Source organism: Diabrotica undecimpunctata, chromosome 2, assembly GCF_040954645.1.
Source record: "Diabrotica undecimpunctata isolate CICGRU chromosome 2, icDiaUnde3, whole genome shotgun sequence".
In the NCBI taxonomy this organism is placed as follows: Eukaryota; Metazoa; Arthropoda; class Insecta; order Coleoptera; family Chrysomelidae; genus Diabrotica; species Diabrotica undecimpunctata.
In genome coordinates this window covers 174,010,982-174,024,261 of record NC_092804.1, presented here as the reverse complement: position 1 = coordinate 174,024,261, position 13,280 = coordinate 174,010,982, and the positions used below count along the sequence as shown (strand labels likewise).

Below are 13,280 nucleotides of genomic sequence, written 5' to 3'. Positions count from 1 at the left end.
CTGACCTTTTCAAGAGATTCTGGTGGTGTTCTGTTAGGCCTAGTGGCATGATGGCATCTATTGTCTGCTGGATGAGCTGCAGTTCTAACCTTTTTGTCCTAGATTTAAAAATCCCGTGTATAGCTAAAAATGCTTTTTGACATAAAGACGCTTTCATACAGAAGACTGTACGACTTCCTGTTTGCTTTTTATTACGTACAAGTGATCGGTTTTTTATAACTTTCTCTTAACACTTGTAACTAAATTGTTTATTCTGAATGGATAGGTAGATTACAGTACTCTTCAAAAATATTTGCTTGCTATAAATCACTTAGCTTAGTTGCACACTTACACCTACAAACGCCAATTTCACGACGTTTATTCTTTTCTGTAAAACGATTTTTTTGTTTTAAAGCTCTTTTTTCCATTTTTCTGGGTTTCGAAGCCGTTTGTTTCTTTTTGAAATAGAATGCAAATTCTCGGAATTCCCTCCAACAGGAACAAAGTTATAGGTTACATTTTCTGGTTCTACAACGTCTCCTTCATTCTTGCTGCTACGTGAATCACTAATCATTGAAGGTATACTATTGCGAGAAGTGCCTTCATGAGGATCATATTCACTTCCCGAGATTACATCTGCTCTGTAACTACTTGATTCTAAAATAAAAAATGTACTTTACTAAATAAATAACCATAAAATCATTATTTTTACTAAGCTATGCTTATTGTTTAGTACTGTATTTCTAATGTATTTAAACTTCTTATTTATTTTTAATATAACATTTAAAATATTCTTACCAAAATCAGACATTTTTCTCTACGATACTTTCGTATAATTCCAAAAAATTTACAGATCAAAGTTACACGTGAATCTATTTCATCAACAAACTTGTAGGTTACGAATTCGTGTCAGTAGCAACAAGGTGTCAAGTCCATAAACTTTTTGACACTTAGCAACTTGTTACATTAAAATTATGATTGATTAAAATTTTAAGGTATGGGATTTTACCCAGTCCTCCTCCTCTATCCTTTATCCTTCGTAAGGATGTGGTGACGCTATGGTACATATTTGACGAATGGTTGCTATCCATTCTTCACTCTCCTGGGCGCGGTATGCTGCCTCAGACAGAGAGTAACCGGTAGCGCATTTTATTTGGTCTGACCATCGGAGTGGCGATCTTCTTCGGGTTCTTTTACCATCTACCTTACCTTCAAACACCAACCTCTCCATGCCTTTCATTCGTCTGGCAATGTGTCCAAAGTACCTCAATACATTTTGGTTGATGATTGTGGTAAGCCTAGTATTGATGTCGAGTTCTGTCAATATTGAGACATTTGTGCGATGTGCTGTCCAGGGTATGCGCATCATTCTACGATATACTCACATTTCAAAGGCCATTATACGTCGTGAGTGGAACTTTTTAATGTTCCAAGTTTCTGACGCATAGGTAGCGATAGCAAAGGTAAGCGTTACAGCCAGCGATTACAGTCAGTTGTTGAGCCTTTCTTATAAATGGGTATGAAAGTGAGCTTACACCAATCATCTGGCCATTGTCCTGTGTTCCAGATTTCATTACACAGTTAGAAAATTACTTCAATTCCTATGGCTCCCATTTCTTTAAGGGCTTCCGCCGTGATTCCTTCTTCTCGTTGAGATTTTCCAGTTTTTAATTTTTTTATTGCGGTTTCTATTTCCGATTGTAAAATATGTGGTTCCTTTTCGTCATTTATTTCTTCTGGATTCACGTCTTCATGGGTCTTCATTTTACCCAGTAAGACATTTTTTATTAGACATCTGACTTCGCCAGCTTATAATACACATAATTTTATATAGATGTCGCTATTTAAGCCAGTTCTAGAAAAATATGGACTTAGCTACTTTTTGCGCTGACCCCTTCAAATAGTTCTTTTAAAATTTTTGTAAATAAATAAGTTTTGTAATGTAAGGAGCAAATTGTAGTAAAATCAAATTTTTACATTTGTATTTTCAACCTAAATTGATTACACCGTACATATGTGTTATCTTACAGTTAATTGTCATACCGTTTGTTTATTCTTGAAACAGATTGCAAAATATTTAGATAAGTTAAAAAACTTTTAAGATTTAGTTTCCTGAAAAATGAAATATTGCTCTAATAAAATAACATCACTAAGCTTTTGTTATTGTTGCAGGCAATATACGACATGTTGGGAGCATGTTCCTCCAACAGGCCAGCTGACTCCGCCGAAGAAAGGGCCAAAAACATTTTCGCCAAGATGGACGAAAACAACGACGGACAACTAACACAAGATGAATTCCTTAAAGGGTGTCTACAAGATGAAGAATTGTCGAAAATGCTCGCACCCTAATGCGTTTAAATCAACCTAAAAAATAAAATTCCTACCGTCTTATAGGTCCACACATACAACCTTTGATATTTTTGTGTCCTGACAAAAAAAAAGACTTTTATGTCAGATGATTTTTTTACCACGGCGCATTTTCATGTGAATTTGGGAGTTTAAGCAGTGAAAAATAACAAACAAACAAAAACATCACATGCATCGATGAAAATGTTTTGAGAATTTTAGGAGATAGTGATCTGTATATTGTTTAATTTTTATGTTCCGTATCTCTATCTTTCTCGTGTAACCAGCTTAGCTCTGTTGCCCAGCTTTTAAAAAATCGTATATTTTTATTACGGATTGGTAGGCCTATCCTGAAAATTTCGGATGGATTCGCGCATAACACGGAATTTGTTCCATTAATTCAGTCTCGTAGCCCTGTCGCTTGTGATTGTTATTTAATACCAGCGACAGTGTTTTTAATACAGGGGAACATTTTGACCAAATTTAAGCCTCGGCATTATGTGTATAAATGTTTTTAAAAAAATGTTAAGACATCTTATTTTTGTCTATACCTTTTTGTGGAATGATAATAGTCAGCATCATATATCGGGTGATGAATTGTCAAACGTCCCATAGGAAACTCACTCGGATATTCTAAACTGTTGAATTCCTGCTCTCGTAATTATTTTACATCAAAATTCATGTGGACTGAAATCTGTATTGAAAAACAATAAAAATTGTTCTATAAATTAAATACATTCCAAAATTTTGCAAAATATAATACATTTTCCAGAATTAGTTGTAAAAGTTAATAAAATGTGTATAAGGGGTGGCTGAAGATGGGGAAGGAATGCGAAGTCATAAAAACCATACAAACGAAAAAACTGGAATATCTGGGCCGCATAATGAGAGGAGAAAAGTACTCTCTGCTTAGACTCATAACCCAAGGAAAAATCTCGGGAAAGAGAAATGTGGGACGTAGGAGGATTTCCTGGTTGCGAAATTTAAGGGAGTGGTATGGGTGCAGTTCAATACAGTTGTTCAGAGCTGCAGTCAACAAAGTAAAGATTGCTGTGATGGTAGCCGACCTCCGATAGGAGACGGTACTGCAAGAAGAAGAAGGGGTGGCGTTAGGTCACAATAAAGTTGGATATTAAGAATGTATGAATTGTAAATATTTTAATTTTATGATTTATTAATAACCGATGGATATCGTATAAAACCTATTAAGATGGGACGTCTGAGATGAATAGGCCATGTAATGCGGATGGAACAAAATGACCCAGCTAGAAAAACGCTCCTTGATAGATCCTTGATAGATTGGTCAGAGAAGAAGAGGAAGACCCAGAACAAGGTTCCTTGCTAATATCAATGAAGACGTAAGAAATATGGGAATACGTGCTTGGTAGAGAAAGGCGATGGATAGGGACGACTGGAGAGAAATTCTTGAGGAGGCTAGGACCCACGCTGGGTTGTAAAAGCAGACTGACGATGATGACGATGGATTCGACCGTTACTTGATGGAAATTCATAAAACTTTTATTTTTAAAAGGTTAGGTGTAGAATGTTGTAACGAACTATTTGGCCTACCACATGAGGTATTGCTATGGGGGTTGAAAATGGGGACAGGAATTATTGGGGGTGGAGATAGGGCAAGCAAAATAAATCGAAACTTATGCGAACGGCACTCAGGGTTTATTTGGAGTAGCTGGGTCGTGGATAAGTGAATGAAACAGGGGGATTAGATTGGGGCAACTACAAAAATGAAACAAAAGGGCACTTACATGAATCTCCTAGACAAATGGGTAAAACACAACAAGAAGGACCTCTAGCTATTTGCCTCTAGCTAGCCGCTTTGAAGGATCCTCCTGTTGGATGAAGGAAAACGTATGAAATTTCATTTAAAAAACTTGTCAATGTGACATATAGAGGATGGTACAACAGTTATACCATTGTGCAGCACCGGTATTTTCTTTGTGTTTTAGAAATAATGAATATTGTTTTAAAAATCTTTATTTTAGATAAAAAAAATTATAATTTTTGATGATATTGTTGGAAACAATCTTTTGTTTTGCTGAGACATAAAGGAACCTTACAAATGGTACGAGTCCATTCAGTAAGGATTTGCTGTGCTTTAGTACTACATCGGGCACATCTTCTTGTTGACCGTATAGTCTGGTGGTCTGAAGACGTAAATCTTCAGGCAACCTTCTTTGTCGTTTATTTATTGGTACCCCACTACTTCCTTCCGAATTATCTGCAGTTAATTTCACATATTTCTCCGCCAATAATCCATCTATTACTCTTCTTCTAAATTTTTTTAGAGATATTTTGTGTAGACCGCGTATCTAATGTAATATGAAAGCGTTTACAGCAGAACAGTTTAGAAAACGGAAAAAAATTCTCATCCAACATTTTTTGCTTTTTCTATCCAAGTCGGATAAGGACTTCATTTGGTCAAAACCTGTCTACAAAATTCATGTTAAGATTATAATCAACCAAAGCCGTAGGAATGGAACAGACATTTTCGATCCATCTTTTTGCCTTCTTTGTAGAGAAGTTGTCTGGGTGAGATCGTGAAAATTATAAAGATTATGAACAGACCTCCTATCTTTCCATTTAATGAAAGTTATTCCATCACTACTTGCAAGATAATCATACTGACCCTGCTTTAGTTGATTATCTTCACGTAATTTTGGCAATTGCTTTCTGTTTGACATAACTGGTCCACATGAATAAAATCCGAGGTCTTTTAGTTTTATTTCTAAATCATAGGAATTAAAGAAATTATCAAAGAATGAAACATGTTTTTTTTGCTTCAAGTTCTCTGTCAACCTTAGAACTACTTTTTCGCATAAAGAGTGTTCTACATAGTTGTCTGTTTTGCCTGTATAAACATCAAAATTATATAAGCGATTGTTATCAGCGAGTGTCCAAATCTTGTAGCCTCTTTTTATTGGTTTTTTGGGCATATACTGTTTTAATACACTTCTACCTTTGTACTTTATCAGAGAATCATCGATGGCTATATTAGCTGTTGGTTTGTAGTATTTTTGAAAATTATGCTTCACTTCATTGAGGAAAGGTCGGACTGTATACAGCTTATCATATTCATTCTCTCCTCTTTTGGCATTAGGTTGTTGTCATTTAGATGAATATGACTTAGCAGCCAACCAAATTCAATTACAGGCGTGAATTTACAGATATAGTCCTCATGAAGATCTTTATTTACACTCCAATAATCCCTATAACTTGGCAGTGGTTTTATACCCATTAGCAGATTTAGACAAATAAACACTTTTACTTCACGGTTGTTGGAGTATATTTCTTTCGATTTTTTTGAGATTCCTGTTCCGCATACAGGTTGGTTTGAAAAGTAATTTTATCTAAAATATCATCAGATATAGACAGATTGAAAAAACTGTAAGATGTCTTCTTTTTGTAATAATTCCTGACATAATCTTTCACTGGTAGTATTTTTTTAATATTCTGTGTAGACCATGAAATTGTCTTTTTTTGATTAACAACTTTCGCAAAATTCGTCGACAAAGGAACCTCCTCATCACTCAACACATCTTCCTCACTAGACACATCGTCATTATTTAGTACAAACTCATCACTCGGTGGTTCAAACGTCTCGTCTTCACCTGAATCATCATCTACTACTACTAACCTGAAAGGTAACGGCTCCCTCCTATTATTACTGGACGCCATTTATTCCTACAAAGGAAAAACATTAGCTGCACGTTGGTACATATTTTGGATTGCCGTATATATTCCAAAATATAAAGTTGGTATAAAAAATGTTTATTAGGCGGTTCAGTATAGTGGTACATTTTAGTCGTCGCTGTGCCGAACGATAAATTTATTTTGTTAGGTGTTACGTTTTATGGACAGTTGTGCAATATGGGACTAATTTTTAGTGGTATAAAAAATGTACCAGTGTGCTTCAAAGAGTTAAACAAAACTGCCAACAATATCGAAAAAAAGTGTCATTGCAAAATCGATTACCGATGTGTGTAGTGAAACTAATTAGTCCTGTTACAAAAAGAATCAAACAGTCATTCCAATTAAAAATAAATCAATAGAAAACAGGATGGTATTTACAAAAGCAGGCAAAGGTAACGCTACTATTGCAATAGATAAAATAGAATATAATAAAAAAACAATAGAATTTTTAAATAATCAAAATATTAAAACAATAAACAAAGATTTGACGGAAAAGTATCAAAAACAAATTAAACTTGCGTTAGAAAATTCAAAATTTGGAATGTATTTAATTTGTAGAACAATTTCCATTGGATTTCAATACAGATTTCAGTCCTCTACAAATATTTTCTCATCACTTTTGATGTAAAGTAATTAGGAGAGCAGGAATTCAATAGTTTAGAATTTCCCATTGAGTCTCCTATGACCCGTTTGATGATTCACCACCCGGTGTATGTCCTATCTACCTTGGTGAATTACTGGGCCTATTCTTGAGTGACTGCACGAATATTTTATCGGAAGTCAATAAAATGAGGAACCAAGTAATTGTAACCAAGTGATCAAGAGTGATAGAACTCCATATAAATTGTGGTGCAAATTGTTCCCCTGGGTAATTATTATCTACACTATTATGGCATTGATATTTTGAGCTTTAAAAACGCAAAATATTGATCTATTTACCGAATGGAAAATTCCCTGCCCTGCGCAATCACTTCTCATTTATTAAAAATAAAATGACTGCCATGAAGTTGAGATGTGTAATAAACCATTTTAATTCTTTATACTAAACAAAAGAGTAAATAACTAAATGTGATAAAATACGTTTTATCTCCTATCAGGATGGGCGATAAAACTCTTTAATTAGAGCAGTAAAACTTGCACAAAATATGATGTTTAATCATCTTAAAGTTGTTTTTATTAAGTTTTATCTTAAGATACGTTATTATTAGATACGTGTTTGAATGATATTCCTTACAAGGCATTTATAAATTTTACATAAGTTATATTTGTACATACACATTTACCATTACTATTACTAGTTTGTTAATTGTTTACGGTCGGTGATGTTCCCAATGAAAATAGTAATTTTTTTATTTGTTTTTAATCCGTAAAAACCATTATTAAATGCATCTAATGATTAAATCGCTGTATTGATGTTCAATAATATAATTACTTTACTAGGTTTTTCCAACTGTTCATGTAAAATTAATTTTTTAATGATTAATAATATCGCAATCATATACTACAATTTATAAGCTATTCCGCGACTGTGGGAACTACAATAATAGCTTTTCTTTAGGTTTGACTAATCTTCTCTACTGATACACATCATCATCATTGGCTTTTACAACTCTTCATGAGTTTTTGCCGCGTTTAATATTGCCTTCCATTGATTCCGATCCTGTGCTATTATTTCCCATGGCCTTACTTCCATCTTCTCCAGGTCTTCCCTGACTGCGTCTTTCCACCTTTTTCTAGGCCTTCCTGTCGATCTTCTACGATCTGGTCTTTTTCAAAACACATTGCTAATCAGTCTGTCGTCATCACTCCGTACCACGTGGCCTGCCCATCTTAATCTATTGGCTTTTATGTATCTTACGATGTTTCCTTTCCCGAAGAGAGTCTACTGATACACACTTCTTTCTAAATATTTCATGTGTATTGTTCTGGTCATTATAATGTTTATGTTGCCATGCATATGTGTTGTAGTTTCAAAATTGTAGGCACTACATTCTCAGACATATGTGAATGCGTTAAAACAACCGCATTATTGACAGCTTACTTAGGAGATAATGAGGAATTAAAATTTGTTTTTACTAATTTTTGATTTAATTTATTTTGTAAACATTATTTTAATTCATAATGACGGTATTAGATTTTTGTTTTGATACAGGGCAGCGACAGCCGCTTATACGTATTTCGACCTCTTTAGGTCTCCTCAGAGCGGTATAGCCACTACTCTGAACCAAAACAAAAATCTTTCCCGTTCTAGACAATAGTTATGAAAATAACTATATACGAACGTAACTACGTCATCTAAAAATAAAAAGAGAAATCAAACGATTTCTACCTAGCGAAACCGAATTCAAATTGTTCCACTGTGCTTTCGAAAACTTGCAAAGCAAACAGCTTGATAAATTACTCGGCAAGGGAATCTAAAATTGCAATTCCACATGCCGTTCATCATGGTCAAAATTCCTAGTGAATTCAGTTTCTGGTACTAAAGTAATAAAACATAATGATGGTATTAGATCGTTTGATTTCTCTTTTTGTTTTTAGATGGCGTAGTTACTTCCGTATATAGTTATTTTGATAACTATTGTCTAGGACGGGAAAGATTTTTGTTTTGGTTCAGAGGTGGCTATACCGCTCTGAGGAGACTTAAAGAGGTCGAAATACGTATAAGCGGCTGTCGCTGCCCTGTATCAAAACAAAAATCTAATACCGTCATTACGTTTTATTACTTTAGTACCAGAAAATGAATTCACTAGGAATTTTGACCATGATGAACGGCATGTGGAATGCAATTTTAGATTCCCTTGCCGAGTAATTTATCAAGCTGTTTGCTTTGCAAGTTTTAGAAAGCACAGTGGTAAAAATTTGAATTCGGTTTCGCTAGGTAGAAATCGTTTGATTTCTCTTTTTGTTTTAATATTTTAATTGTTTTGTTTTTAATTTATAAAAAAAACTTAAGAATCCACACTAGTTGTGTACTTTTGTGTTAATTAAACTAATAAGTAGAAAAAAAATGTGGGCACTTATGCATATATCATATAGGTTCATATAGGTTACACTATATGAGTACAAGCTTTATTAGGAAACACTGGAAATAGTAGATAGTTATGGTATTTCTTCATCTATCTCATTAAAAAACACTTCATCCTGGACTTTGTTGGAACTATTGAGGCTTCTATACAAAGTATGATGAACTGGTGTGATAACTGTAACAATTCAAGAAGGTCGTTGTTCTTTTTTCGGCGATGGATGGTTTTTCCAAAGCATCTAGTTGTATTACAATTTCTGACTGCCTTTTCTTCACACTGACTTCTTCAAAGAGAACTTCTTCATTATTTGAATATTTGTAAAAATTGAAAATGGATGAAGTTTATGGAATTTTAACCACTGAATTTTCAACCACTCCACCTTGGTTTTACCCACTGCAATTTTTCGATTAGTTATATTTTTTTCTAGTGATTTGGAAGAGAAAAATCACTTGCAGTCAGTTGTATTACTTTGAATGGTTGTTTTTTCCGAGCCGTTTTAATTACTTCCAGCCAGTTGTATGGTACGTATATTTCCTTAAAGAATTTTAAATTTTTTTCTATTAGACCAAAATCTTGGTCACCGGGTAGGTATGAATGTCCAGTAACCAAAAATTTATGATCCATTTCTTCAATCGTAAACTCCGGATTAGATACCACATACTGGCAGATCAATGACAACTTTATCTTTCTGTTTTGTCCATCACACTAATCGGAGTACATGATTACTTTTTAAAATTAAAAAAAAAATACATCAAGCAAGATCCTACTTCTTGAGATCCTCGGGAGGCTTCCGACTCGTTCCAAACCAATATGTAGGCATCATCTGCCCTCATGTTGTGAAGACCAAAGCCAAAGGTCCACAGCTGTCGTTTGTAATATATTATTCCAGTACTCAACACAGGGGTAGGTAGGGTTTTCATCAAGTCAAAGGTTATTACAGTGACGTTAGTTGATGATTTTGCCAGAGTCGTATCATCTTTTAAAACCTGTCTAGCACTGCCTGCTTTTCTCTGGTGTAATTCTTGTTCACGTTGCAATTCTTGTTTTAGCTGTTCATTTTCAGCACATTTAATTTTGTTATTAAAGAGATCACATATTTTTCAAGAGTCACTGATGGGTGCGTGGAAACGTAGGTTAAAACATTCATTGAAAATTTTACTAAAAATGAAAGATGAGACAGGTTCATGTGTAGCATCGTTATAAAGAGAATACATTCGTCCGAGGCTCAGATCTGGAGAAAGAAATCTTCTATTCTCACTTTTGTGCCTCGTATAATGAGATTCATAGACTGGAAACCGGCCAATGAATTCTTTTACCCCTGGGATCTTATTGTGGGGTGTTTTGTTTACAGAACTTTGTCGACCTCTTTGATCAACAGGTGGAACATGCTAAATACTTTTATGTTTCAGCACTCCAGTAACACGTCCATCGGAAACTTAAAATGTTCTTAGAAAGAATTTGTTACATATCTGAATTTACACACCCATATAATGGATACTAAAAAGTGGCTTACGCTACTGTTGTATTAAACCACCATAATGTAACGTTTTCCACGAGTCTGTTGTATTAATGTGGTTTGCCTTTCTTACACCTACAAGAGATATAAGAGAGTGACTATAAGACCTACTCCTCTCTTGCCCTCAATCTTTCCTTGGATAATTAGTTGAGGGATTGCGTATTTTTCCCCTCTCAGGATGTGGCCCAGGTATCCAATCTTTCGTGCCTTGATCAAGCTGAGCAATTCTCTCTCAGTATTTGCTCTTCTTAGGACTTCCTCGTTTCTCACCCTATCTGTCCATGGTATGCGGAACATTCTTCGCAAGGTCCACATTTCGAAGGCTTCCAACTTGTTAATGGAAGATATTTTCAACGTCCATGTCTCCATGCCGTATAACAATATGGACCATACATAGCACTTAACCATTCTGTAACGGAGATTGAAGGAAAGATTGCGGTTACAAAGTAGCGGTTTAAATTTAAGAAAAGCTTGTCTTGCTTGTTCGGTACGGCATTTTATTTCTTGTTGAGGATCCCATTGGTCATTCACCATCATTCCCAAGTATTTGAATGTTTTCACTTGCTCGATTGGAACATTATCTACGTGCAGTTGTACTCTGAAAAATGCGCCCTTTCTTATTGTCCACGAATTTCCAAGGTTTTTCAAAAAAAAACAAGGAGCCAAGATAGCTCCTTTTTAAAAAATCACTGTTACGTTAATTAACAACATTAAGGACTGTAATTAACCAATCAATTAAACAAATTTGGTCCATTAGAACCTGAGATGTCATTTTTTCCGAGGGCTCTATTTTGAAACTGTGTTGGATTTTTTGAAGAGCTCAGCTGGCCCCAGGTAAGATTCGTCGAATGTAATGTATGCTCGCAACTGCTATATGGGATAGGAGCTTGGACTCTGAAACCCCAATCCGTAAGCAAATTGGAGGCATTCGAGATGTGACTGACTATATAGGCTTATTCTTAAAATTCCTTGGACTGCAAAAGTCTTAAACAAAGAAGCGTTAAGATGGGTAGGACATGGCAGGAAGCTTAAGAACACAATTAAAGTAAGAAAAACATCGTATCTGGGCCACATACTTCGAAACGATAAATACACGTCATCATGCTAGGAAGAGTAAAGGGAAGAAAAGGCTTGGGAAGAAAGAAGAGAGCCAAGATTGGACTAACCTCAGTGTTAAACGGATATTTCATGTTGTAAAATATATTGAAGCGTTTAAAGAAGAGATCGGCAACCTTATTTAGAAGATGGCATCATAAGAAGAAGAACACGGAGACATTCAGCCCTATTCTGTAACTACAAATCGAATAGAAATGAGTCAAATCGAATAGAGGTCAGCAAGTCGGATCGGAATTGTACGAATCGGTATTCTGTAACTCAACTTGACCTCTACTATCGGAATGTTGTGTAGAAATTGATTTCGACTAGACAAGCTTTGTCGAGAACAAGGCCCTGATTCTAATTGAGATTTCGACTCAAAACATGTCGAAATTAATATGGCGACGTCGAAATGCGACTTTGCGAGCCTTGTGGATTTCAGCTGAACTAACCAAACGACGTCACTAATTTTCGATTTATCGAAATTAATTTCAACTTCAAGAAAGTGGTTGAAATTTCATTTCGAGTCGAAATTAATCTGAAATGACTGGCTGGACTGGGAGAAGTGAACTTAGGTTCAGTTTAGGTAGGCGGTGTTGTGTTTTGATTCTTGCAAGGAAAACTGAGGCAAAAAGTATTAATATGGCTGCGTTTTACGGACATTTGCTGGTTTTGGAGGAATTAGAGAGGATAGATATCCTACGCTCACAACGGAGGATAAGAAGAATGTTACGGGATACTCAAAATCCTTTTTCACTAAGTGATGCTCAATTTAGACAGCAATTCCGGCTTAATAAACAACCTGCAAATTATTTGATAAGGGTATTAGAACCATATTTGGAGGAGGGTGTTTATGCCTCTAGGATACCCAAAATGTTTAGAGTAAGTATTACTAAGCTGCAGTAAATTTAAAAATATATTAGAATATAACCACTAAGTTAAGTCTTAGTGGTTATATTAACCTTAGTGGTTATAACTTAAGGATCTACCACATCGCCTTTTTTCTTTCCTTGCCATCTTTTCTTTCAATTCAAAATATAATTGAGAATGGCCACTATTGTGTTATTTTCCACAATGTTGATATTAAAGGTATTGAAAGCATTCTGGACGTCAAGCGGCAACATAATCGCCCATTTCTGGTCATCCCCCACCCTGCGTAACGTACGAAAGACTTCCATAACTCCATCCACTGCATGAATGATAAATACCTGTCTCTTTAACTGCGTCGATTCCTTAGAGCCTCAACTGAGATCACCATCCCAAAAGTATTTTTTATAGCATAAGATAAAACTGCTTCTTCCACTAGTGAGCTAAAAAACACCTGTGTATGCTTTTACCTCTACATGCATGTACTCATCATCATCATCGTCATTAGCCGTTTTGAGTCTACTGCTAAACGTATGCCTCCCGTAAGTTGGAGGACGTCCTCGATAACGATAAACATGCGTCTACTATAACATACTTAAAAAAATTTATGATTGCTATTTAAAAAAATTTATTTTAAACTTTTTTTTAACGAAATTTTGATTATTACAATAAAATTTGTCAGATAATTTTATTGGGAACATCCTACAGGTGGTAGATAAATTATTTTTAACCTAACGATATTATAG

General features: G+C 35.0%; 2 protein-coding genes across 4 annotated transcripts in view; both read left to right on the top strand.

The window, feature by feature from the left end:
- Window positions 1–3,888, top strand: part of LOC140435242 (neuronal calcium sensor 2) — a 241,181-nt gene extending 237,293 nt beyond the window's left edge. Inside the window, exon 5 of the mRNA XM_072524048.1 lies at window positions 2,152–3,888. Coding sequence (XP_072380149.1) covers window positions 2,152–2,328 — 177 coding nt within the window. The 3' untranslated portion in view covers window positions 2,329–3,888. The remainder of the gene's footprint in view (window positions 1–2,151) is intronic.
- Nca (neurocalcin homolog) overlaps window positions 1–13,280 on the top strand; it is a 371,118-nt gene that overhangs the window by 299,232 nt on the left and 58,606 nt on the right. The window lies entirely within an intron of this gene.